Source organism: Nyctereutes procyonoides, unplaced genomic scaffold, assembly GCF_905146905.1.
Source record: "Nyctereutes procyonoides isolate TBG_1078 unplaced genomic scaffold, NYPRO_anot_genome, whole genome shotgun sequence".
NCBI classification, from domain to species: Eukaryota; Metazoa; Chordata; class Mammalia; order Carnivora; family Canidae; genus Nyctereutes; species Nyctereutes procyonoides.
In genome coordinates this window covers 28,519,880-28,544,766 of record NW_026575139.1, presented here as the reverse complement: position 1 = coordinate 28,544,766, position 24,887 = coordinate 28,519,880, and the positions used below count along the sequence as shown (strand labels likewise).

The following is a 24,887-nucleotide window of genomic DNA, read 5'->3' as shown; positions in this document are numbered from 1 at the left end:
ATGTAAAATGATGTAGCCACTTTGGGAAACAGCTTCACAGTTCCTCAAAATGTTAACCATGGAGTTACCAGATGACCCAGCAATTCTACCACTCGGTATATTACCTAAGAGAAATGAAATCATACATCCATACAAAAATTTGTACATGAATGTTCATAGCCACATTCATTATGGTCAAAAATGGCAACAATCCAAATTTCTTTTTTTTTTAACAGTCCAAATTTCATCCGTGGATAAATAAAATGATAAATAGGATAGGATTAGGATAAATAAAATTGTCTAACCAAATGATGGAATATTATTTAACCATTAAAAGGAATGACGTTTTGAAGCATGTTACAACATGAATGAATCTTGAACACTATGCTAAGTGAAAGAAGTCAGTTACAAAATGCCACATGTTGTATTGTGTTATTAAACATATAGACAGGAAATGACTATTAGTGAGTATGGTGTCTTCTGGGGTGATAAAATTATTCTAAAATTAGACAGTGGTGGGGGTCCTTGGGTGGCTCAGCGGTTTGGCGCCTGCCTTTGGCCCAGGTCATGATCCTGGAGACCCGGGATGGAGTCCCATGTCGGGCTCCCTACATGGAGCCTGCTTCTCTCTCTGCCTGCATTTCTGCCTCTCTCTCTCATGAATAAATAAAATCTTTAAAAGGAAAATAAAATAAAATAAAATAAAATAAAATAAAATAAAATAAGACAGTGGTGACAAGTGCATAACCATGAATATCCTAAAGACGCTGAATTGAACACATCAAAATGGGCTAATTTTTTGGTGTGCTGGAACCAGTACATCACTGGTCAGATCAGAAAGGTAAATTCTGAAGACTAAATGGGCAATGTGGAAGCTGAAACAAATATATCCTCCTTTTCAAGTAGTTTGGACAAGAAGGGAAGGAGAATAGTATTAGTGTATACCTGGTATTTCAAGTCCTCTTCTGTATGTCCTATGAAGCATTAGTATTTATCCAAGAGAGGAAATAATTTCAGCTCTAAGATAAATGTAGTATAGTCATTATGGCGTGTGCAGCTGATACATGATGAAGAGGAGGTATCTTTTGGGTTCTTCCTAGCGGTGCTTGGTTTCAGAGTACTGAACTCCATTTTCCTCTCCCGATATATTTGTATATTTAGGGCTCATATTTTGAAACATGATCCTCTAGGTCCAGGAGGAGATAGAGACAAGGACAGAGTAACACATTTGGGGAAAAGGCTACTGTGGCACTTTCTATTCCCTGAAATAAAACAAAAGAGGAAACCCCTAAGTACCCAGAAGGTACTTCCCCACTAATGGTTTTAATATCCCAGCTCTGCTGATTTTTGAAAAATAAGAAACAAAATCAAATGGGGTTTCACTGGGACATGCAGGTGACCTCAAGTTATTGACCACAACCACAACCACACTTCTGAATGGATCTCCATTTAGGGGGAAGAGGAATCTACAGAAAGGATAGTTTTCACACATGCCCTGTTATCTACACAAATATAATTCCTACATTTTCTACGTTTCCTTTTTTTTTTAAGACTTTATTTATGTATTCATGAGAGGCACACAGAGAGAGAGAGAGAGAGAGAGAGGCAGAGACAGGCAGAGGGGGAAGCAAGCTCCACGTAGGGAGCCCAGGACCCCAGGATCATGACCTGAGTCGAAGGCAGATGCTCAGCCACTGAGCCACCCGGCTGCTCCAAGACAGTTGTTTTTTTGTTTTGTTTTGTTTATTTATTTATGATAGGCACACAGTGAGAGAGAGAGGCAGAGACACAGGCAGAGGGAGAAGCAGGCTCCATGCACCGGGAGCCCGACGTGGGATTCGATCCCGGGTCTCCAGGATCGCGCCCTGGGCCAAAGGCAGGCGCCAAACCGCTGCGCCACCCAGGGATCCCGACAGTTTTTTTTTTTTAAGGTCACTTTTCTTTAGTTCTGCTTAGATGCAAAAAGCGGTACCTGCACCTATACCAATATCCGTATCAAAATGATAAATCGTTATGTTATTAAAAGAAAGTGGCTTTGGTCCACACGCTTTATTGAAATGGTTTCGTTTACTAGGCCATCCAGGCTTGCCGAAGCAAAATAACTTGCCAAGGGGCAATAGCAAAACATAATAATAATAATAAAATAAAATTTTTTGTTTTTTGTTTTTTTTTTTTTAGAAAAGGCGGGGCCGCAGGGAGGGGAGCTGTCTGGCTGGGTTCCAAGTCCGGCTCGTGCTTCGTCAACCTCTACCTGTATCTTCAGGACGAAGTCCTCGGGGAGCGCAGGGTAGGGCTGGACGCCAAAAGTACACTCGAAACGACCAACCGCAAGTCAGCGGCCTTTGGAAGGCTGTTACAATGCGTCCCGGCAACGGTCCTAAACACTCCCATCTGCACGAGGTTGTATTTTCGCTCGTAACAACCACCCGGGAAGAACGACACCGGTTCCCAAACCAGGAAGCCGAAGAAAGGTGGAGATGCCCGAATTAAGGGAAGGCAGCCAGTTCCCACGACCCGCAGCACCGTCCAGGTGGAGCAGGGGGCTGGAGTGAAATCCGGCGCGCTCGCTCCCTGCTAACTGCGAGGGGAGGGGGGAAAGGGCCCTCAAGACCCTGGGACCACGGAACCGGAAAGACTCAAGCAGCCGCCGCCAGCCCCTTCCTCGCCCCGGGGCGGCCGGCCCCGCCTTCCGCATCCGGGCTCCCCGCCTTCCGCATCCGGGCTCCCCCGCCGCCGGAACCCAGCCCCCCACACGCCCCACCCCTTCCGGAATCCCGCCCCGCACGTTCTCCTCCCGGCGCTCACCAGCATGGGGACCCCGTAGCGCAGGGTCTTGTTCTTGCGCAGGGCGCGCAGCAGCGCGTGGACAGACATGTCTGAGCTTTTCCGCGCACGCGGACGCCTAGTCCAACGGGCCCAGCGCGGCCTCCCGAATCCAAGCTCCCTCCCCAGGAGGGAGACCTTGACTTCGTCTCCTTGCCCTGGCCTCCCGGCGCTCCGTCCTCCCCCGTTAGGCCTCCGCCAGGCCAAAGCAATCGATGCGTCGTAACACGCTCGCGCGTCCGGGCGGAAATTCCAGGGGTTCGTGATTTGGTTCCGGAGCTCTGGTTAGCAGAGGGGACTTAGAGACCCAAGCCGTGTTTGTAATCATCATCAAGTGATGTGGAAACCTGTACCTCCCACGTTGTGGGTCTGGACCAGCGTCTTCTGACGTTCCTTAGCATATAGCCGCTCTATAAAATCAGCTGAGAAAAAAAAAAAAAAGAAAAGGTTAACTGTGGAGATGGGAATGCAGCTTCTGGTTCTCTGCCTCTTTGTGGGGTGGGGAGTTTACCGAGTTAGTAAAGATTTTTTTAGGAATAAATACATCACCACAAAATGGTAGGTTGTGTGGCAGTCAGTGTAGTGCCTTGATATCGCTGAACAACTTTAATGCACGTGCTTTGACTACTACATAGCTCGTAATCTTCAGTCTATTTACGAATGTCTATTTTCCACTCATTCTGCAACATTTTTGCAGATCATTAGAAGGTTTGAGGAAAACAGATGAAAAGAGACGATCTCTGCTTTAAAGAAGCTGGCAGGTTGGTGGGCAAATGAACGTGTGGCTTCATGACCACAGTTGCTTAGGACACAGCCCCCACGTGCCATTTGCGGGGTGAGTCAGAGGCAGCCTCACCTACCAAGTACTAATTGAGATGTCAATACTATAGAAAATGCAACATTTCCCATGTTATCCCTGAGATCTTCCCATCTCTCCCTGCCTCTCTTGCCACTGAAATGTTCCTGGTTTAATCCCTTGTCATCTTTCCACATATTGAAGTCACCCCTAAGTGGTCTTCGGAAGAGAAACTCCAGCTCTACCTTTCAACTGTTATAATAGCACCCATATCCATAGGCCCAACTAGGTCAAATGTGGGGAAAAAAAAAAAAGACTAAACTAAAAAACAAACATAACCTTCTTCAAAGAAGTTATCTAAAAAGCATAAACGATGAGATGCTCCTGGTTGGTTTTATTGGTCTGCTTGCCTACATGAGTTACTCCAATTTTCTTAGCAAGGAATTGAAGGTCCTTTATGATATGACTTTGGCCTGCCTTTTCTGCTTCTCTTCTTCTTTCACTCCATACTCCCATCTTGGAGGAGATATTCCCTGAATATTGCGTTAACTTCCACATCTTCTAATGCATGCAGCTTTGGGGAGAGCAGGTTCTAAAAGCCTCCCTTACCCCACAGGTGGTACAGGTGATTCCCTCCTCAAGAGCTCCAGGAGCCTGTGGCCAATATGTATCACAGAACATTATCACACCGTATTATCAGTTTTAGTGTATAAAGTCATAGTTGGTCCAAACAGCATATAAGCAAGATCAAAACAGGAGAGAGGGAAAGATACTTCAGAGTTTGAAGTTGAACCTTGGGGTTTAATTTTTGGTTCTGAGGCTGAGGAAATGAATCAAACCTCCCCATCCCCTACCCCTTGTTCCCCCAAAGAAGCATCTACGTGAGCTGAGCCAAGGGAGATTTTTAACTGATAGGACAAGCTTGATTAAAGTGAGACTGAAGTTTTATAACCCCTATTTCTCCAATCTTCTGTCACCCCAATTTCTCCAAGGAAGAGACACCTTGCAAATCTGGGGACTGAAGCAATAAGGTGGAAGCACTTAACCTGAGAGGTTAAGTCAAACTGCACTGTGGGGAGTGCTGGAAAAAAATTATGTCAATTCATGGGAAAGAGGAGCAGTCACAGAAGGCAAGAGAATTTAGGATTGGAGGGATGGGCATATAAAGAGCGTTGCTATGGCTTATGAACAGAGTCTCCTTGAATGTGATATTTTGTACTTTATTTTGAATTATTTGTTGCTTTTTGTTGTATGTTTGTTTACTTCATCTCTCTGCAGAGAAGGAACCATGTAGGGCCATAGGATTTTAAATTAGAGAATATATTGTGAAGTATGCCAGACTTGCACATGGTTTTGCCTCCTTTCTTCATTCACTTCTTTTTGATAGTTCAGAATTCATAGAGCATCCTGGTTAGGTAAGTATTATTTCTCCCACTTTCCCTCTGATCCTAGATGTCAAGGGCACTGTTCTAAAGACCAGGCCTTTTCCTCTTTTTCACTACATGAAAACATCACCCTACCAGACCTGACACCAATAAAGCCCTACATTCAGCTGTGTTAATAATGGATTAAGTCATATACATATATTCTAGGTAATGCTGTAGCTAATAATCTGTACCCTTTCTGGATAAAACATATATTCAGGGCAGCCCCGGTGGCTCAGCAGTTTAGCGCTGCCTTCAGCCCAGGATGTGATCCTGGGGACCCAGGATTGAGTCCCTCATTGGGCTCCTTGCATGGAGCCTGCTTCTCCCTCTGCCTGTGTCTCTGCCTCTCTCTCTCTCTCTCTCTCTCTCTCTCTCTCTCTCTCTCTCTCCATTTCTCATGAATGGATAGATGAAATCTTAGAAAAAAAACCCAAAAGATTGAAAAAAAATATATTCAATTTAGGTAAATACAGGTCTTCAGTCTCTCATTTGCTCATTTAAATAAGCATGTATTGGGCACCTGGGTGGTTCAGTCAGTTAAGCAACTGATACTTGGTTTCCGCTCAGGTCATGATCTCAGGGAGATTGAGGTCCATGTCAGATTTGCTGCAGAGCAGGAGTCCGTTTGAGATTCTTTCCATCCCCCTCTGCTTGTGTACAAGCTCAGGCTCAGGATCCTGTACTCGGGCTAGCTCATATACTTGGGCTTGCTCTCTCTTTAAATAAATAAATAAATAAATAAATAAATAAATAAATAAATATTTAAAAAAGCACTTATTGAGAAACTTGAGGTAGCCCTCAAGGAGCAGCTGGAAGATTGTCAGCAGACAAAATTTAGAGCAGTGAGGAATTTATTTTTTAAAAGATTTCATTTATTTTAGACATACACAGAGAGAGAGCACAAGTAGGGGGAGGAGCAGAGGGAGAGGGAAAAGCAGATCTTGGCTGAGCATGGAGCTTGACTTGAGGCTTGATCTCAAGATCTGACAATCATGACCTTAGCTGAAATCTAGAGTCTGATGCTAAGCCAACTGAGGTGCTCCACAAGCAGTGAGGAATTTAAATGCCTAACAAATAATATTATATAAGTGATAAGCTCTATTGTTTATGCTTAGTGCTCACCTTAAGCACTACTACTGTACCTCAGTTTCTCTGTTAAATCAGAGTATGTGATATTTGGCATCATTTTTATAATTCTTACAGAAAAACAAGATTATTCATCAGTATAGGCTCTGTTGCCTTCTCAGAAATACGACTCAAATCACAGTCACAATGTTGACTCAGCCATCTTAACTGTCATACTTTGAAGTGAGAGGCTATAAAAATGTATATCCAAAAAACAAGGCATCTCCACCACCCATGCCAGTCCTTTAGGACTGGTATGTTTTTATTATCTAAGAAAGTTATATTATCCTACAACATCTGCTATATCATCACTTAACTCATGCAAGTATATAGGAGCATTCTTATCAAAATTACCAGTCTTGAGAGCTTTAGCACTAAGGTTAGGTTTTAGAACTGTGGCCACATTTAATGGCTATGAGTGTAGAAAGATTGGTTACTTCATGAATCTTTGGTTTCGTAATTAACATCTAGTATCTAAGCTGATTCACTCAAAAAAAAAAAAAAACCTTATAAGGTTTAGAAGAGCATGATTCCAGACCCATTTTACAGGTGAGCAAATTGAGGCTCAGAAAGGTTAAGAGATTTGCATAAGGTCAAAACTTTGTAAGAGTACAAATGCCCCAGCTCGAACCAGATGTCTATAACATTTGATGATATTAACTACCTCGTTCTTGAAATCTCCTCCTGTGGTTTCTGTGGATGTTTGGCTCTCATGGATCCTCTCCAACTTTGAGGCTTGTGTTCCTTAGCCTTACACACCTTAAGTTGGAGTCCTAGCCCTCCGCTGGTTTTCTGTCCGTCCCAGAGACTCTCAAAGTGTAGTGTGCACACAATCCCAGGGACAGTTTACCAAAACACAGATTACTGGGCCCCCTCCCCAGTTTCTGATTCAATAGCTCTGGGATGGCTTGGATGGCTTGAAAATAGACTTTTCTTTCTTCCTTTTTTTTAAATATTTTATTTATTTATTTATTTATTTATTTATTTATTTATTTATTTATTTATTTATGAGAGAGAGAGAGAGAGAGAGAGAGAGAGAGAGAGAGAGGCAGAGACACAGGCAGAGGGAGAAGCAGACTCCATGCAGGGAGCCTGATGTGGGACTCAATCCCAGGACTCCAGGATCACGCCCTGGGCCAGAGGCAGGCACTAAACCGCCGAGCCACCCAGGGATCCCAAAAATAGGCTTTTCTAACAAGTTTTCATCTGCTGCTGCTGGTCTGGGGACTACACTGTGAGAAACACTGCTCTGTCCTTGTTCCTCAGGCTCTATCCTCTTTCCCTAGGTAAACTCAACTCTTGCTTTGGCATCAAGTTTTATCATGGTGTGGATGACTTCTGGTACATTTCCAACAGCGTAAATGGTTTCTTACACCTCAAAGTCAACATGCCACAGAGATTTCTTTTTCACTTTCTTTTCTTTCTTTCCATTCCTTTCTTCCTTTTCCTCTTCTTGTTTTGGGTCCTTCCCTCCATTCTATCTAATTTCTATGGCTAGAACTAGAGTGGCTAAGAGTTGGCTACTCAGTTTCCAATTCAGTCCAATCAAATCAGTTAAAAGTAAGCTTTGGACATTATTCAGCTAGGAAATCAATTGTTTCTCCCTTCATGCACATTTCTCTTATGGTAGTGATCATTAACATTATAGTTTTAGAATTATTGCAGCATTTATCTTATTACTTCTTATGGAATATAAGCTATGGGATGAATGGGACCATGTCTAATACATTTCTGTCTTCCATGACTTCCTTTGTAGTCCTAAACCACAATGCATAATTTCTGGGGGAAAAAAACAAATAAAATGGCAACAGGAAAGGTGACAAGAGCTTCCCATACATGCTATACAGTGAAGACTTTCTAAGTAGTGATCCCTAAACCAAACAAAAACCTACTCAGTAACACCATGGAGAGACTCCAAGGTAACTCTCCTGTACAAAAGTGTTAAAGATCTCCTCTGTAGATTAATGAAACCAAAATATTGATGAAATTTAAAGTTAACTGCATTGTCTCAAAGTGCAGTATTAGTGGATTACAACAAATTTCATCATGTAGAGCAAATCAGGAAAACTCTAATCTTCCAATGGCCATGAGACTAAAGCCTATTTGAAAACTTTCTAAATATTGTCAGTTAACTAAGTAGGCAAATGTGTGCTTTTGTGAAATAGGATTTTATCTATTGAAATTTACGTTTGAAAAACAGCTGTGTAGGGGCGCTCTGGGTGGCTCAGTCAGTTGAGTGACTGACTCTAGATTTTGGCTCAGGTCATGATCTCAGGGTTGTGGAACTGAGCCTTGTATCCAACTCTGGGCTCAGTGAGGAGTTTGCTTGAGATCCGCTCTCTTTATCTCCCTCTGTCCCTGCCCTGCTCACATGTGTTCTCTCTCACTCTCTTTCTTAAAAAAAATAAATAAATCTTTAAAAAAAGTTAAAAATCATTGTACATATAAAGTTTCCTATAAATCAAAACATGCAAACCCAATAAAACTAGAACTTGACACCTCAAAAGTTAATCTACTTCCTAAAGTAACCATTGCAAAATCAAGTAACACTTTTACAAATTCAAATTTTTTCTAGTTTTATTGGTATATAATTGAGATATAACAGTGCATAAGATATTTTTAAAGATTTTATTTATCTGTTGCAGAGAGAGTGTGTGTACTAGCGGGGGGAGGGGGCAAAGGGACAAGCAGACTCTCCACTGAGCTCAGTTCCAGGACCTTGAGACCGTAACCTGAGCAGAAGGCAGATGCTTAATTAATTAATTAATTAATTGATTAATGTGTATGCCATAATCATTTGATTAAGGTACATATTGTGAATCATCACCAGAGTAAATTTAGTTAAGATCCATCACCTCACACAGAGTATTTCCTCCTGTAATAAGAACGTTTAAGATTTCCTATAACATTATCAATAACACCATTTTGAATAATCCCCAAACCATGAAAGATACCAAACTAAAAACTATAAGTTTCGTGACAATCAATAAAAAAGAAAAAACCTATGATTTTAGATGATAGAAAATAAATATTTGACTTGTAAAGAAAAAGAACCCCTCCAAAATGAATGAAAGTATAGAGGATTAGTCAAAATAAAAGCTATAATAAAAGGCATCCCTGGGTGGCGCAGCGGTTTAGCGCCTGCCTTTGGCCCAGGGCACGATCCTGGAGACCCGGGATCGAATCCCACGTTGAGCTCCCGGTGCATGGAGCCTGCTTCTCCCTTTGCCTCTCTCTCTCTCTGTGACTATCATAAAAAAAAAAAAAAAAAAAAAAAAAAAAAAGCAAGCTATAATAAAAGAAATGGAGAAGAAAACCAGAAGAGTGGATTAATATAAAACCAAAAGCTGGTTATTAGAAAGAGTCAACTCATAGATTGAGGAAAAAATATTTAAATCTGTTAGGAATGAGACAGAAAACAGAAACATTTCTAGAAGAAAGTAAAAAAGATTACCAAAAAAATTTCAAGTTCTATTACAATGCATTAGACACCTACAGAAATTGATGTTTTTTTGATAAAACATAAAGGATCATTTAAAAGTCAAACATACCAATTACTGAGGAAATTGGAAATTTGCCATTAAGAAGGACTAGGCTCAGGACGCCTGGGTGGCTCAGCGGTTGAGTGCCTGCCTTTGGCCTAGGGCCTAGGGTGTAGTCCTGGGGTCCTGGGATGGAGTCCCACATCAGGCTCCCTGCATGGAGCCTGCTTCTCTCTCTGTCTCTCTCATAAATAAATAAAATCTTTAAAAAGAAGAAGAAAAAGAAAGACTAGGCTCTTGGCTGTGATATAGGGGAAAAATTCATCCTGAGTCAAGCCAGAACTAAATTTCCAAACTCCAATGAAAAACTATAGTCTTTCTAGCAACAGCAGGGTGAGTAGATTGGGCAAGGTTTAACAAAAGTGGAAATAAGATATATTTTACTTATTTCTCAACATCCATCACAGCACATGCTCCCTTTACAAAGGATAGTAGAGAAAAGGAGAAAGTAGAAAATAGGATGTGAAGAGAAAGGATAAAGCATCCCTTTGACAGATACTTTATGGTCTTACACTTCTTATCTAAAAGAATTAAACTCTACTTAGCACATCCACAGAAAAACCAAATTTATTTAAAATCTAAAATAAGTTTCCAGGTGCACCTGGGTGGCTCAGTTGGTTAAGCATCTGCCTTCAGTTCAGGTCATGTTCTCAGGGTCCTAGGATCGTGCCCTGTGTCAAACCCTGCATTGGGCTCCCTGCTTACTGGGGAGTCTGCTTCTCCCTCTCCCCCTTGCTCATGCTCTCTCTCTCAAAATGAATAAGATCTTTTAAAAAATGCTAAAATAATGCTGAGATAAAGAAAACCGTTTTATACTTTCCCGATCTCAGCAGCCTGTCATTCACTTTGTTCTAGCCAAGACAAGCACTAAGTGACTCCTAATGATGCTGTTAAATTTCCTTATACTTGTACTCTACCTGCAACCAGACCAAGGTTAAACAGTTGTTTCTTGGGGTGCCTGGCTGGCTCAGTTGATTGTCTGGCTCTAGATTTCAGCTGAGGTCTTGATCTCAGGGTCGTGAGTTCAAGCCCCGCATTAGCCTACTTAAAAAGAAACAGAAGGAAAGAGCATGTGTTTCCTATACCCTCATCCCCATACAAAATTTTATTTCTCCTCTATTAGGTTCTTTTTGGGGACTATTATATAGGTAGTTTTACTGTACCTTAAAGAAATTTGCCATTTCATGAATATCACAGCCTTTTCCTTCTGACTGCACGGTCATAGGGCTTATACTAACTTCTTTTGCTAGTTGTATGAAGGCTTCTGGAAGCATTTGCATTCTTAAGGCCTGTCCTTTATGAGGACAGAGTGCAAAGCTTCTTACTGTGTATATATATTGGTGTCTGTCAAAAAAGAATCATTTTCTGTGTAACCCCAGAATTGATGCCCAGGGAAAAATTAGAAGTCTAAGGATTGGAGACTAGAGCACTGATGAGAAAATGAAGTAAATTTGAAAACAAATGTAAATGCATAAGTTGGTATTAGAAACAGGATCTAGCATTTGTAGAACTCCTTTAGACACTTTTTTTTTTTTACAATATAGGTTGTTACAGTATCAAGGGCATCAGTCAAGCACATCAAGTACTTTATGTGTGTGTATATAAATATCAAGATCAGGCAACTATGGCAGTTAAGAACCTGGTTCTGATCAGAATTCCTTAAAATACTGTCTTTCTTTTGATCACAATTGCCCTTTTGGATGTGAGTGATGGTCTCAAAAGATCTGCTTATAGATCAAAGTGAAACAGAAAAAGGGGCTTCTTTCAGGATAGTAGCCAACTCTAAATCTATTATATGTAAGAGGTTGAGAGCTTTGTAACTTATCTTCTAGATGGTGTTAGCAAAATACATGGAGAATACTAAAACCTCAGATAATGAGCTATTTCAGCTTAGTGACTAGAGCTTATTCATCTCTGTATCTTCAGCAACTAGTACATAGTAGGCACTCATGCACTGAAGGAAAAATTTTACCCTCATCTGTCCAAAGATAAATGGACTAAAATGGACTAGAATAAAATCTTTATTGGCTCCACATGAAATTACATGAATGCCACTTCCCCCCACCGCCCATACTTGACAGCCTGTTTATGTTGTTCCATTTCTTTAAATATACTGTTTAAATTGCTGTTTCCACAATAAAAACAATGTCCAACATCAAAAAATACACTAGTCACAGAACTCATGTGATTGAATTTTACATTAGGGCTTTCGGAGGTTATTCTGTGGAATCTCCCAGTTCTGCATGAGTTTGCAATCCCCAGTCGTTATTCAAGGCCCAAGAGAAATATAGAAGTGAATTGAGATAAAAAGGATAATTTCATCTATGTTCATGTAGTGGATACATTCATGATATAAATAGGAGACAGAAAGGGCACCTCTGTAACAGACTGAGTCTTTGATAATAGTTTACCTCTCTGAGCTTTGATTTTTCATCTCTCAGATAGACTCATCCAGAATCTTTCTCATTCCCTTTTAGCGCCAATATTTTTTATAGCGCCAATATTTTTTTTAAAGATTTTATTTACTTATTCATGAGACATACAAAGAGAGGCAGAGACACAGGCAGAGGGAGAAGCATGCTTCCATGCAGGAGCCCGATGCAGGACTCAATCCTGGAATTCCAGAGGCAAAGGCAGATACTCAACTGCTAAGCCACCTAGGCGTCCCTAGCTCCAATGTCCTTTGATTGGGTTCTAATTTAATAGATGCACAAACTGAAAAACTAATACATTTTGCTGGCCAGTCCTTAGCAAATAAGCCGTAGAATGCTCCACTTCTTATTCCACATCTGTACTTGGGCAGAAGCTCAGAGAGCTGGGCTCTTAAAAGGCCCAAGTGAAATTCTCATTTTACCTTGGAGGGCATGCCTGTATATGATTTGATAATTTATTTTTTAAAGTTTTTATTTAGTAATTTAAATGCCACAGGGCATTGTTTGGTGACATTGCATAGTGGAATCACATGATAAACTTGAGTTCACTGCTGCCTGAGTCCCATCCCCAGAGATTTTATTTGAATGGTCTATGTGCAACCAGAATTTTATAAGCTATTCAGATGATTCTAACCTGAGAAAAAGGGGACAACTATTGGCATAGAGCAGTGATTCCCAAACTTTACCGCGAATCAGTCACCTGGAGGTATTGCTAAAACAGATTGCTGGGTGCTGTACACAGTGTGATTCAGTAGGTCTGGGGTGAAGCCCAAGAATTTACTTTTCTAACAACTTCCTCAGTGATGCTGATGCTTTTGTTGAGAGCTGCTGCCAGTGAGAAATATCATTGACAGTGGCACCTGAAGTCCTAAGTTATATCCTGATTCTATCATTAACCTATCTGTAATCTTAGGGAAAGTAATTTATTCTCTTTTCTTTAGTGTCTTTTTAACAATACTTAGATCTCAGAGTGGTGAGTCATGAACAAATAGTGTACCCACTGTGATTAGTAGACTACCTGCCACAAAATGCAGTATCAAATATTAATTTCTTTTTTCCATCACACATGGCAAGATGGCGTGAGCAATTAAGTTAAATCAATTGCACATATTAAAACTTGGAAGGAAAAGAGAGACAACTGAAGCAAACAATGTCTTATCAAAATCATAGGTGTCATAGAAGATGATAAATACAGAGAAGTGTTTTCAGCATATTGTCTTAAAATTACTTTCAATCTTCAAAACTTTGAACATAGTAATTTAGGTAGCAGGAATATTTGATAAAATCTATAAAGTGAAAGAAACTTAGATTCAATCTATAAAGATCATGAATCTTTTTAATGACCTACAATGGACTCTGATACCTCATCTAGGACAATAGTTTCTTAAAGAATCAGAAATAAAAACTGAATAGCATACTTGCCTAAAAACTTTAATCATGGATCTTTAAATGCTACTTAATTCCAAAGAAAATCTAAATTATTAAAGTGCATAAGAATCCCTAATTATTAAACAAAGCAAAACTTCTACCAACAAAGAGATAAGGGTCCGTTCTATTTACATCTACCAACAAATAAAAAAACTAGATAGCTTTCCCCCTGCTTGCCATTTGCTTCATTCTGAGTATCTCAAGGTCCTCTCAGGAGTTAATGTCCAAACCCTGAGATGAATCCTGGGAGGGAAACAAGTACACTGCAGAAACTGCTGCACAAGTCTCCAGATGCAGGGAGGGGCAGGGCTTGTGTCCCCACAGCAGCGCTGTCTGAGGTGAGACCTGGAATACTGTGTGTCGCTGACCTACAGGGGCAGCTAAGTGAGGCTGGAAGATACTGAATACTTGGGGTCTAAGGCCTCAGTCCTATCAGGATTGTTTAAAGCAAGTTTCTCCCTGTACCAGTCTTACGAGGGTTATTTTTATAAGCCTTCCCTTTCTGCTCTGGCCTGATCCCATATGTGACAGCTTTCTTTTTTGGAATTCCTGAATAGAAAAATAGGATGGCTGTCTGCTCATCTGTTGCTACGTCGTATTCTGAATTTTTCCCACTTATTGTTTTTGACTGTCACTCAACCTGATAATATACTTTTACTCATCTATTTATGAAATCTCCTAACTAGACCCTGAGCTCCTCTAGGGTCCTTAATTTGTCCTCTTCCTCCATAGAATTTTCTCTTGTGTCTTGAATCTCAGTAATCATTCCCTTTTGCTATCCACAATATAAATGTGATCTTCTTTGTAAAAGTGCCTTAACAAAGCTGGTGTCCAAGCAGCAGCTCTAAAACACTTACTGGATTATCCATGCTGAAAATTGGACACAAATGATTGCCTCAGGGAGTCTTCATACTCTTGCCAGGATTATATAAGGGCTATAGTCTGGCCAGTATGCTTGGAGGATGGAAATTATTTTTTTAAAGCCAGAGAATTAGCCTTGGTTTAGCTCTTAGTGCTTTAAAACCAATGTTTGCTATCAAATGAACAGAATGTGGTTCCCACCTCATTAATATCCGTGGGCATCCTGAGCATCCATTCAAACATATCCTTCTCTCAAGGTTTCCCCACGAAACATCCACCAAACTTCCCTACCCACAAAAACAATAAAACCTCTTTTCTTCTTCCCTGCAAAAACGGTTTACTCATTAGAAGCCAAAGCCGGTGTTTAGAGCCATTCAAAAAACCCCTGCAATCCAAACCCTCTCAACTGAATCAGAAGCAGAGCTGATTTCATGTGCATCCTGCCGGAGAGCAGTTCCTGCTCTCAATTTGCCTATTACTAGAAACCAAAAAGTCTATTAGATGGCCTGAGAGGGTTCAGGGGCTACCCTGGAAGCATTATCCTTTTGTCTTCTAGTTTTTTTTTTCACTGGGTTGGTTTGGCTGCATCACCAAAGCTCTGACCACAGTTTTCTAGCTGATCCTTTACTAGGACTATGAGGTATCAGAAAAGTGACTAGGAAGGCCCAGAAAACCGGTAAGATTTATCTCTCTAAATTTCAAAGTTTGGGGAACAGATGGACTTCACAAAGCTGGATTATGGCATACTTCCACTTCCGAAGCATAGCTAGTATAAGAAATATTTTTCTAAGATTTTTAATTAGTTGCTTCGGTTTTTCTTTTTTCTTTTTAAAATGACTCAGATTGGCCATCCTCTTTCAAGGCTTACTCTCTCACTCCTGCTATATATCAAATTCTTCCATTAAGAACTTCCCTTATATCAGAAACCTGAAACCACAGAGCAGCTTTCCACCTTTTTAATTCTCCATAAGGCATTACTATCATACTGTCATGTATGGATGTATGTGTGCACACACACTTGCTTTTTTAAAAAAAGTAAAAATGCTGTCATTATCCTGTATTTCATATAGGCACCCAAGTATGTAGATAGAAATTAAATAAAGGCCATAAAAACTTCCAAGAAGATCATTAAGAAGAAAAATCCTCTCTTCTCTTCTATCACAGAGCTGGCCTTTGAGGCATGCCAGCTAAGAGAAAGGTATCACCCGTGCTGATGGGAAGACTGGACTGTTCCCTCTTTGGGTTGTAGCTGAACTTCTATTGGTGGTCCTAGCAAAATATGTAACTCCCCATTTGTTCTAGGCAGGTCTTTTCTTCAGTCTTCTTTCAAACAATGCCTTCACTCTCCCATGAGATATGAGGATGTGGAGATTTGGGATAGCGAGGTCCTGTTTGGGTAGCAGTCTCTGTCAATGATGTGTTGGCTGTGCAGAGAGAGGGAAGGATATGGGAGAATGGCAGGGGACGAAGGTGAGAGGGAGAGAGAAATGTGTCTTCTATTGGGAGCACTGGAAGAGACTAAGCTTTTCAAAGTTGCTGCCGGTATTTCATGAAGGCCCAGGCTGCTATCACGGTGAGGGCGAACACTGGCACCAGCACCAGAGCTATGGGGATGCCACTTGGCTCCCCTTCACTTCGATGTCCTAGAGGCCCGTTCTGCACTTGTACCTGGAAGGGAGAAAAAAACGTTAACTCTAGTCACCAATATGTATTTACCCCAACCAAGGGGTCCAGCTTGACCCGTTACCTGGGTCTAGACCACCCAAAGCTGTCACCTCCAAGCACTACCTGGCAGGAGTCCTCTCGGTTTGTTCTAAATTGATGCATCAGTGTCAATTTTTTGGAAAGAAGTCTGATGGGGAAGCATTTAACCTTGCTGTGCGATACTGACCCAAAGGGACCCAAGGGAGAGCAGATAACCTCTTTCTGTTTTTCTACTGCCTCAACCAAGCTCTCTGTGTATCATATTAGGAAAATGAAGATACAAGATGAAACCTATTGATCCTGTAGGGAACCTTGAAATTAGTGGGTGGGGGCAAGGGGTGCCCACCTTCCTAGAAATGTTTACTTAGAAAGACTGCCAGTCATCGGAAAGCAATAAGGGCATATCTGAACAATGTTAACACAGGTACAGTGCCATTTTTGGAAATACTTTGCAATTCCCAAAAGGCACCCACTCCCTCCTGACATGGGGTCATGTCCTTCATCTCTATTTTCTAACACTGCACACAGATAAAGAGGAAACATCATTTTCCACTGCCTAAGCATTCCCTTTTGAAGCTGGTAGCATTTCTTCATATTAACTTTTTTTTCTTTAGTGAGTAAGTGAATGGGGTGGGGGAAGGGGTAGAAGGAGAGAGAGAATCCTAAGCAGGCTTCCTGCCCAGCGTGAATCCCAATGCAGGAATCAATTCCATGACCTTGATCATGACCTGAGCTAAAACCAAGAGTCAGATGCTTAACTAACTGAGCCCCCCAAGCGCCACTCTTCATATTAACTTCTAATAGCTAACTTCCAACAGTTACAGTACCATCTTGTTTCAGTTCAATATAACCTCTTTATAACCCGTGTTCCTTCCATCTAAAAGACAATGCTGTAGACTTAGCTTTTCTATCCTCTAGCCTACTGCTGTATTTTTCACTTACTGTTCAGATGTCCCGAGGGCATGCTCAATAGTAAGATGTGGTTTTTAGGGCTAGGCCAATTTTCTGACCAGAGTTTTATTAGGAGTTACTATGTTTTATTAGGGGTTATTTGTGGATGTTTCCCAAAAATGTGAACTTTGAAAATAATTTTCCACATTTCTTCAAAAAGAACTCTCATCATACCTGAAGTGTATACCTACATTCATTACTTGCCTTTACCTATTGCATAAAGCCTTCCATGCTTTAGAAACAGAAGAGCTAAGGCAGAAGCAGCTGATTACCAATATTGTTTCCTATCAACCTGTTTTCTAATTCATCACACAGATTCTGCTTGCAACCCTGGTATCTTTCATGCCCCTTCCACTTTGTAAACTCTCCTGTCAAACTCTTCCTCAGCCTTTGAAGCCTCACTCAAGAGCTGAGTGGGGCAAAGACAGCATCATTTAAGACAGCACATTGAGAGTGTGTGGTAAATGTACCATGGGAGTCCCTAGTGCCATGGGAGGACTTAGTTCTCCCTGGCTTCTCTCCCCATCATCCAAATTATTTAACACTAGGAACTAAGAAGTGGATGCAGGGAGAGGTGCGACTATGACTCAATTCTGAATTCGATTTTCTTTTTCCTGGAGCTCCTCTTTGAGCACTAGAGCTTTGGTCAAGAGGGTCACCAAGATGACAAGAAAAGGGTTCCTGGTGATGATCAGGAAAAGCACACAGTGGCTATCAGAAAACCCACCACCTCCACACTTCAAGCTTCATTAGTATGTTCAAGGGCATACAGGTTGCCTTCCCTGCTGAAAAATGAAATTGATTCTGGTTGTATTTTCTCATTTATTTTAATTTGGTTGTCAAGCTTTACGCTTAAAGCATATTGCCTGGAAGCTAGGATCCAGGCTGCAAGCAGACTGTTTGAATTTCCTTTCATGATAAGCAGAAGTCCCTGAAGACCCAGGCCTGTGCCAGACAAGCTCCTCAAGAATGAGAATGAAATAAGAAAAAAAAAAAAAAAAAGCAAATGCACTACTGAACATTATACTATATGCTTTATTCCCAAGAATGACACAAAAGCTTGGTGCCAGCTTGCTGGTTGCAAATAACACCTACCCTGTGCTGCACTCTTAGGGACACAGCATAGCCTGCATTACGAAAGAGGTCTACAGCATCCTGGTGCAGTAAGTTCCTTAGGTCTTGGCCATTTACCTGTCAAAAACAGCAAGTAGTTGAGAGGTAGAATCGTAAGTCAAAGATTTACATTCATGTGACTAAACATTTAAAAACTAGAGAGCTAATTCCAAGGGCTAGGAGAATGGGTCAGGTTATGTAGAGCTGAGTAACTTTTTCACTTTCAAAGCGGTTTTCCTAGAGCTGAGGTTCCCTGGGCCCTCTGAAAAACACCAAGGTTAAAAAAAAAAAAGTAGTTTCTCCTTCACCTTAGCTCCTGCTGCCTGTCTCATTTTGACATTTGGGTCTCTGTTACTGTACTTGTGTGTCTTCCATGAGCATCAGCCTGCTTCCCTATAGCTAACATGGTCTTCTGGGTTACCATCTGATCCTTTACATTCCTAATCCTTGGCATTGTCAGCTTCAACTCTAGAAATATAACTTTATGAAACTCTAGTAATATAACTACGAAACAATTTTCTTGATGAGGTGTAAACCTACTGGCCCATTCTGTTGGTCTTGTCCAATTGTGGACAACTTCCCTTGATTCCATGGATACTCCCATTCTCCTCCAATTTACTAATCATACAAAATTTCTTTGATGAAACAAACTCCTAAAAAATTTTTAAGGGTAGGTCAGCCCTACCATTTAGAGGTGAGAGATGACCAGTGATGTTAATACTCTTTAGTGTTAGGAGTGACTGTCCATAAGTGATATCTACTCTATGCTGTACTGACACAGCATAGCCCACCTTATGCAAGATCTACACATCTTTTGTACACATCAATGTCATTAACAGCAGCAAGAACACCTAATGGTTTTACTTGTTAGGTTCTGTGCTGAATGCTTTATATATACTGTTTAATGTAGTTCTCACAATAATCCTATGAAGTAGACACCATTTTTATCTTGTTTTCACATATGAAGAAACTGAAGCTTAGCAAGGTAGATAATTCACCCAAAGTCATAGTAAGTGTAGGAGCTAGGCCTAGTGTTTTTAAATACCAGAAGTAAAGGTACAGTGCCCCTGCAATTTACTGTTCCTTCTGCACTATTATTCTTCAACCTTGACTCACAAACTATTCTTAGCTGAAACTCAAGCCATTGACTAATTCAAGCCTCTGATCTTCCTTGTTACTGTTTCCCTTCTCCAAGAGGTTCATATTGTTCCTCCAATCTCCTGCCAAAGTCCTTGGTGAATTAATCTAACAACACTTTGGCATTATAGATTATCTAACTTCCCAAATTAATAGTTTCCTGTCCTATTCCACTTTAGTTACCAACTGGCATAAGCCTTTGACTTCAACATTAGGCACGCTTCAGCTCCAAGATCTCAAACTCTTAGAAAACTGATCAAAATTTCTACGCACTTCATACTTTCTATTCCTCTACTGAATCTGCTCATTATCCTCATCAAAATCTTTAACCTTTTTAGACTTTACTTGCATGCATCCTTACCCATCTAAGAGTTCTTGCTGTTATTTCAACAAAGCACTTGGTTATTATAATCCCTTGTCCCTATGATTTTCTAATTTTTTTTTTTTTTTTATGATAGTCACACACAGAGAGAGAGAGGCAGAGACACAGGCAGAGGGAGAAGCAGGCTCCATGCACTGGGAGCCCGATGTGGGACTCGATCCCGGGTCTCCAGGATCGCGCCCTGGGCCAAAGGCAGGCGCTAAACCGCTGCGCCACCCAGGGATCCCTATCCCTATGATTTTCTTCCATCTTTCCAGTCCTGCACAACACACTGCATTTGTTTTCCTTATCATCACTGAGTTTAATATTCCTGGGGAAAATACACACACACACACACACATACACACACACACACACCTTCCAGCACAGATCCATCCATGCTGGCTGACACTTCCATCTTTATGCCCTCTCTACTCACCTGGTGAACTCCCTAATGAATTCCCAGCAGCAGCTATTCCAGACCTTTCCAGTCATTAAACCCTAACTCTGATCCTATCTCCTCTCTCCAGATTCCTTTGCCTTATCTTTTTTTTTTTTTTTTTTAAGATTTCATTTACTTATTCATGACACACATAGAGGCAGAGAGAAAGGCAGAGAAAGAAGCAGGCTCCATGCAAGGAGCCCAATATGGGACTCGATCCCAGGACTCCAGGATCACGCCCTAAGCTGAAGGCAGATGCTCAATTGCCACCTGAGTGTGAGCCACCCAGGTGCCCCTGCCTTATCTTTTTTTGAGAATACTGTTAACTTCTCACACTCTCTCCATGTTTTCTCCTTCCCTTTCAAAGTTTCTTGAGAGCTTCTCACTGCTGCTTTGTCCTTGTTTCTGAATTAGGATCCATTTCCTTTACAGAGGCTAAAGCACCCACTAGTACTCATTCCTTCCAGCCTTCTAAAGAACTTAAGTGATCACTTGCTTCTCTTGATTCCTTCATTATTATTGCCCTCTGCTCCTTCTCAACTAAAACTATTTTCGTCTATAAAGAAGAAATACAGATGTTTCTTGGAACCCACGATCACCTTCTTCCCATCTTCTGTCTTCTTCCTTTCATTGCAAAACTTGTTCAAAGAGCTATTTGAAAGCATTGGCCTCTACTTCCTCTGCAGTTCATTCACTCTATTCCCTGGTACTGCCGTGATATATGAGGTGGCAGGAAAGAATATTCTGTCCTGTGGGTCAGCACTGACTTCCAATCACTAAATCCTACAGCCCTTTCCCAGTCTTCAGACCTCCTGCCTTTTGCAATTCTCTCTGGTCTCAGCTTTTTAATAGTTAGCTCTCTTAGTTCTTGAGGGATTCCTTTCTTGATTCCTCTTCCTCTTCTTCCTTAAGTAAGCATTCCTCAAAGTCTGTAGTCTCTCTGTCCCCTTATCTTCTCTCCCACGGTGATCTTTCACAATTACAACTGTACTCTGTAAGACAGCTCCCACATTTTTATCCTTATTTCTACTGCTGGACTTGCCAGGTTCCTGCTGGGTTCCTGTACTGGAATGTTCTGTTACACCTCAATTCAACATATCCAAAGCCCTTTACTTCCCACAAAACCAGACTGTCCCCTATTCCCTCTTATTGCCACTACCATTAATTCAGACTAAAATGCTGATATTTTAAAACTCCATTCCTTAGCAGTGTTCGCTTACAAATCCCTTGTCAAATCCCATAGCCTAACGTAACACCATCCCTTACACGCTATTTTCTTTCAATTGCCTCTCTTTTTAGACGGTGGATACTTTTAGATGAACTGTTATGATCACCTTCTCTCTGATTCACTTTCCTCTAGGCCCTCCCCAACTCTTATCCTATTCAGACATTGTCTCCAGATCAAGCCTCCTAAAGTAAGATTTTGTTTATACAAAAGTGGAAGTAGGGGAAAAGGGAGTATATGCCTGATTTCTCATTCTGCTGTGCAAAGTTCTCCAGGAAGTGGCTCCAACCTACTTTCCCAGTTTAATTTTGCATTATTCCCTTTCATAAATCCTGTGCTTTAAATCACATAATCCAGTGTCTCTAGGACATAAAACATATCCTTACCTTCATACCTGTGCTCTAGCTATTTCTACCACCTGAATACGCTTCCCTTTTAAAAAATTCTAGGGGATCCCTGGGTAGCTCAGCGGTTTAGTGCCTGCCTTTGGCCCAGGGCGCGATCCTGGAGTCCCGGGATTGAGTCTCACGTCGGGCTCCCGGTGCATGGAGCCTGCTTCTCCCTCCTCCTGTGTCTCTGCCTCTTTCTCTCTCTCTATGTCTATCATAAATAAATAAATAAATCTTTAAAAAAATAAAAATAAAAAAAAATAAAAAATTCTATGTATCTTCCAAGATTAATCTTAAAAAGGTTCAGTCCTGCTATCTATAGTGTAGAAATGAATAGTTTCCTAGTTGATGGACTTTGATTTCATGCTATCAAGCCACCTTCTGATTATGCCTTCCGTTTGTTTGTTGGTAGACATGCCACAGGTAAAGAATTTCAGGAGTCCTAGAATCATCACAATGAATTCTCAACGTCTCAACTTTCTAGTTAATTCCTGGGGGACAGAATCGGTGTGAGACTGTTGACTGTAGTGGGAAGACTTGTGTAACTAACTAATCTAGCCCATGTGATAACTGTATTTCTCATTGTAAGAAAATAGGTATTTTCTCTTAGAGACAGACAAATTAAGTTAATGATGCGGTCGTGTCAACAAATGCCAAAGATATCAGAGCTCAGAAAAAGAGCCAAGATTCATAGTAATATGAATGCAAGTTGGAGAACTGAGTCACTACATGCCATTCAATGGCAGGAGTACTGAGTTCAAAATCTTCTTTGCAATCACAGTCAATTAATAATTGCCAGCAAACACCACATATTTATTATCATGCCTGGAGCTGTCTCTTCATTCTATATGTACTAACTTATTTAGTCTTCACAATAATCCTATGAGTTAAGAACTTCCATTTTATAGATGATAAAACTTAGAAAGGTATGCAAATTGTTCATGGGCATATAGAATGGAAGTAGTAAAGCCAGGATCCAAATCGCCTGGCTGCAAAACCTCCACTTTAAAACACTAACCCACAGAAATTTATATTATAAGCAAGGATTTTATTTCAGCAACATACCACTATCCATCATATTAATATTTTAAATTGAATTTTTACTGGTTTTGCAGTTTCATTAATATCTAATATGTTATACTTTTAAATTTTTAAAGTTTTATATAAGCTATTTTTTTAAATTTTTAAAAAATTTTAACTATTTTATTTATTTATTCATGAGAAACAGAGAGAGAGAGAAAGGCAGAGACACAGACAGAGGGAGAAGCAGTCTCCATGCAGGGGGAGCCCAATGTGGGACTTGATCCTGAGTCTCCAGGATCACGCCCTGGGCTGAAGGCGGCGCTAAACCGCTGAGCCGCCCAGGCTGCCCCCAATATAAGGTGTTTCTATATTAATATTTTTATTCATTCGCATATTTTGAAGCAGCATTAAAATTTATAGGAAGCTAAAATTTAGTAAAGTGCCAAGTTGTTGACAAGACCTTTCCAGATAATTCTGCTGATGTGACTGATTTACTTCTTTGAATCTCCATATTATATAATGATCATAAAGCTCAAAGTGGACTCTGACCTATATTGTATCACTTTACATTCTTCTGTAAATAACTTGGAGAGGTTGTATTGCAAAACTCATCATGACAACTCCTATATCTGAAGAGTACTTTGAACAACACTTGAATATAATGAGTATAATAAATGTCACATGAGGGTGCCTGGGTGGCTCAGTCCGTCAAGCAGCTGCCTTCAGCTCGGGTTATGAGCCCAGAGTCCTGGGATTGAGCCCTGCATCGGGCTCCCTGCTCACCGGGGAGTCTGCTTCTCCTTCTCCCTCACCCCTCCTGTTTGTACTCTCTTGCTCACTTGCTCTCTCTCTCAAATAAATAAAATCTTTAAATAATAAATGTCACATGATTTTCTGAGGCTTGCTTGCAGATTGCGCCCTGCAAATATAACTGACATATTCTCAATATTATACAAAGCCAAAAGGCCTGGAATCTGACCACCAGTGACTCAGTGTATAACTCTGGTCCTTACCTGAGTCTCCTTCTGCTAACGGGGAAGAAAGACATTAGTGGTATCAGGCAAAAGAAGGTGTCATACAGAGCATAGGCCAATTAGACTAATTATGCCTTTCAACCCTCCTAGTTAGGCCTGAAGGTATTCTAATATAAAAGAACTGTTACTCTAATTACTTAAAAAAAAAAAAACAAAAAACCACTAACCACCAAATTCCCTAAATATATGTGGAATTCACTCTCTTGGTCCCATCCATACTAATATAGACCAAGGGTTCTTTTTTTTTATTTTTTTTATTTTATTTTTTTATTTATTTATGATAGTTACGGAGAGAGAGAGAGATGCAGAGACATAGGCAGAGGGAGAAGCAGGCTCCATGCACCGGGAGCCTGATGTGGGATTCGATCCCGGGTCTCCAGGATCGCACCCCGGGCCAAAGGCAGGCGCCAAACCGCTGCGCCACCCAGGGATCCCTAGACCAAGGGTTCTCAAAGTGCAATGCTAGAACCAGGAGCATTAACATTCACTGGGGAATTTGAAAGTTAAAAGCAATCCCTCCAAGTGATTCTGAGTTTGAGTTATTTCTAACCTAAACTGCCCAAAACAATCTTTATCTGGTCTCTATACTCAGCCCACTTGCCCTATTTAATACAAATTCTGTGAATACACAGATTTCATCAGTGATTTTTCCATTTACCAAAGTAGTGATTTTTCAAATGAGTCTATGGACCCACCACAGAAGATAGTGAATGAAGTTAATCCAGTGGGTCAAGGCCAGTATTTAATTTTAAAACTGACATTAGAAGAAAACACAACACAGAATGCGTTACATATAGAAGAGCTAAATATTATTTTCTTAAACTTTGCTTCAATTATATGTATGTATGTATGTGTACACTGTGTATTACCTATTATAGGTCATAATTTAAAACACTTGACTATAGCAGTGCCTCTTACAATTTATTCAGACTTTATTCACACTCAGGATCTTGCTATAAAGCAGATTTTGATTCTAATAGGTCTGGGAGGGTTCCTGAGACTGCATTACTAATAAGCCCCCAGATGGTCCTTGGACCTCACTTTTAGTACCAAGAGGTACTCAAAGGAGAAATCTTAAAACGCTGCCAAATTTGC

The 24,887-nt window shown here is 40.7% G+C and overlaps 2 protein-coding genes across 2 annotated transcripts in view; both read right to left on the bottom strand.

Moving 5' to 3' along the window:
- The window catches only part of LOC129496059 (cytochrome c oxidase assembly protein COX16 homolog, mitochondrial), a 29,837-nt gene extending 26,850 nt beyond the window's left edge, over positions 1-2,987 (bottom strand). The window contains exon 1 of the mRNA XM_055304005.1: positions 2,785-2,987. Coding sequence (XP_055159980.1) covers positions 2,785-2,853 — 69 coding nt within the window. The 5' untranslated portion in view covers positions 2,854-2,987. The remainder of the gene's footprint in view (positions 1-2,784) is intronic.
- An 8,708-nt stretch (positions 2,988-11,695) lies between these two features.
- SYNJ2BP (synaptojanin 2 binding protein) overlaps positions 11,696-24,887 on the bottom strand; it is a 38,518-nt gene continuing 25,326 nt past the window's right edge. Inside the window, exons 3-4 of the mRNA XM_055304004.1 lie at positions 18,164-18,259; positions 11,696-16,081 (exon numbers count right to left, since the gene is read on the bottom strand). Of these exons, the coding sequence (XP_055159979.1) occupies positions 15,941-16,081; positions 18,164-18,259 (237 nt within the window). The 3' untranslated portion in view covers positions 11,696-15,940. The remainder of the gene's footprint in view (positions 16,082-18,163; positions 18,260-24,887) is intronic.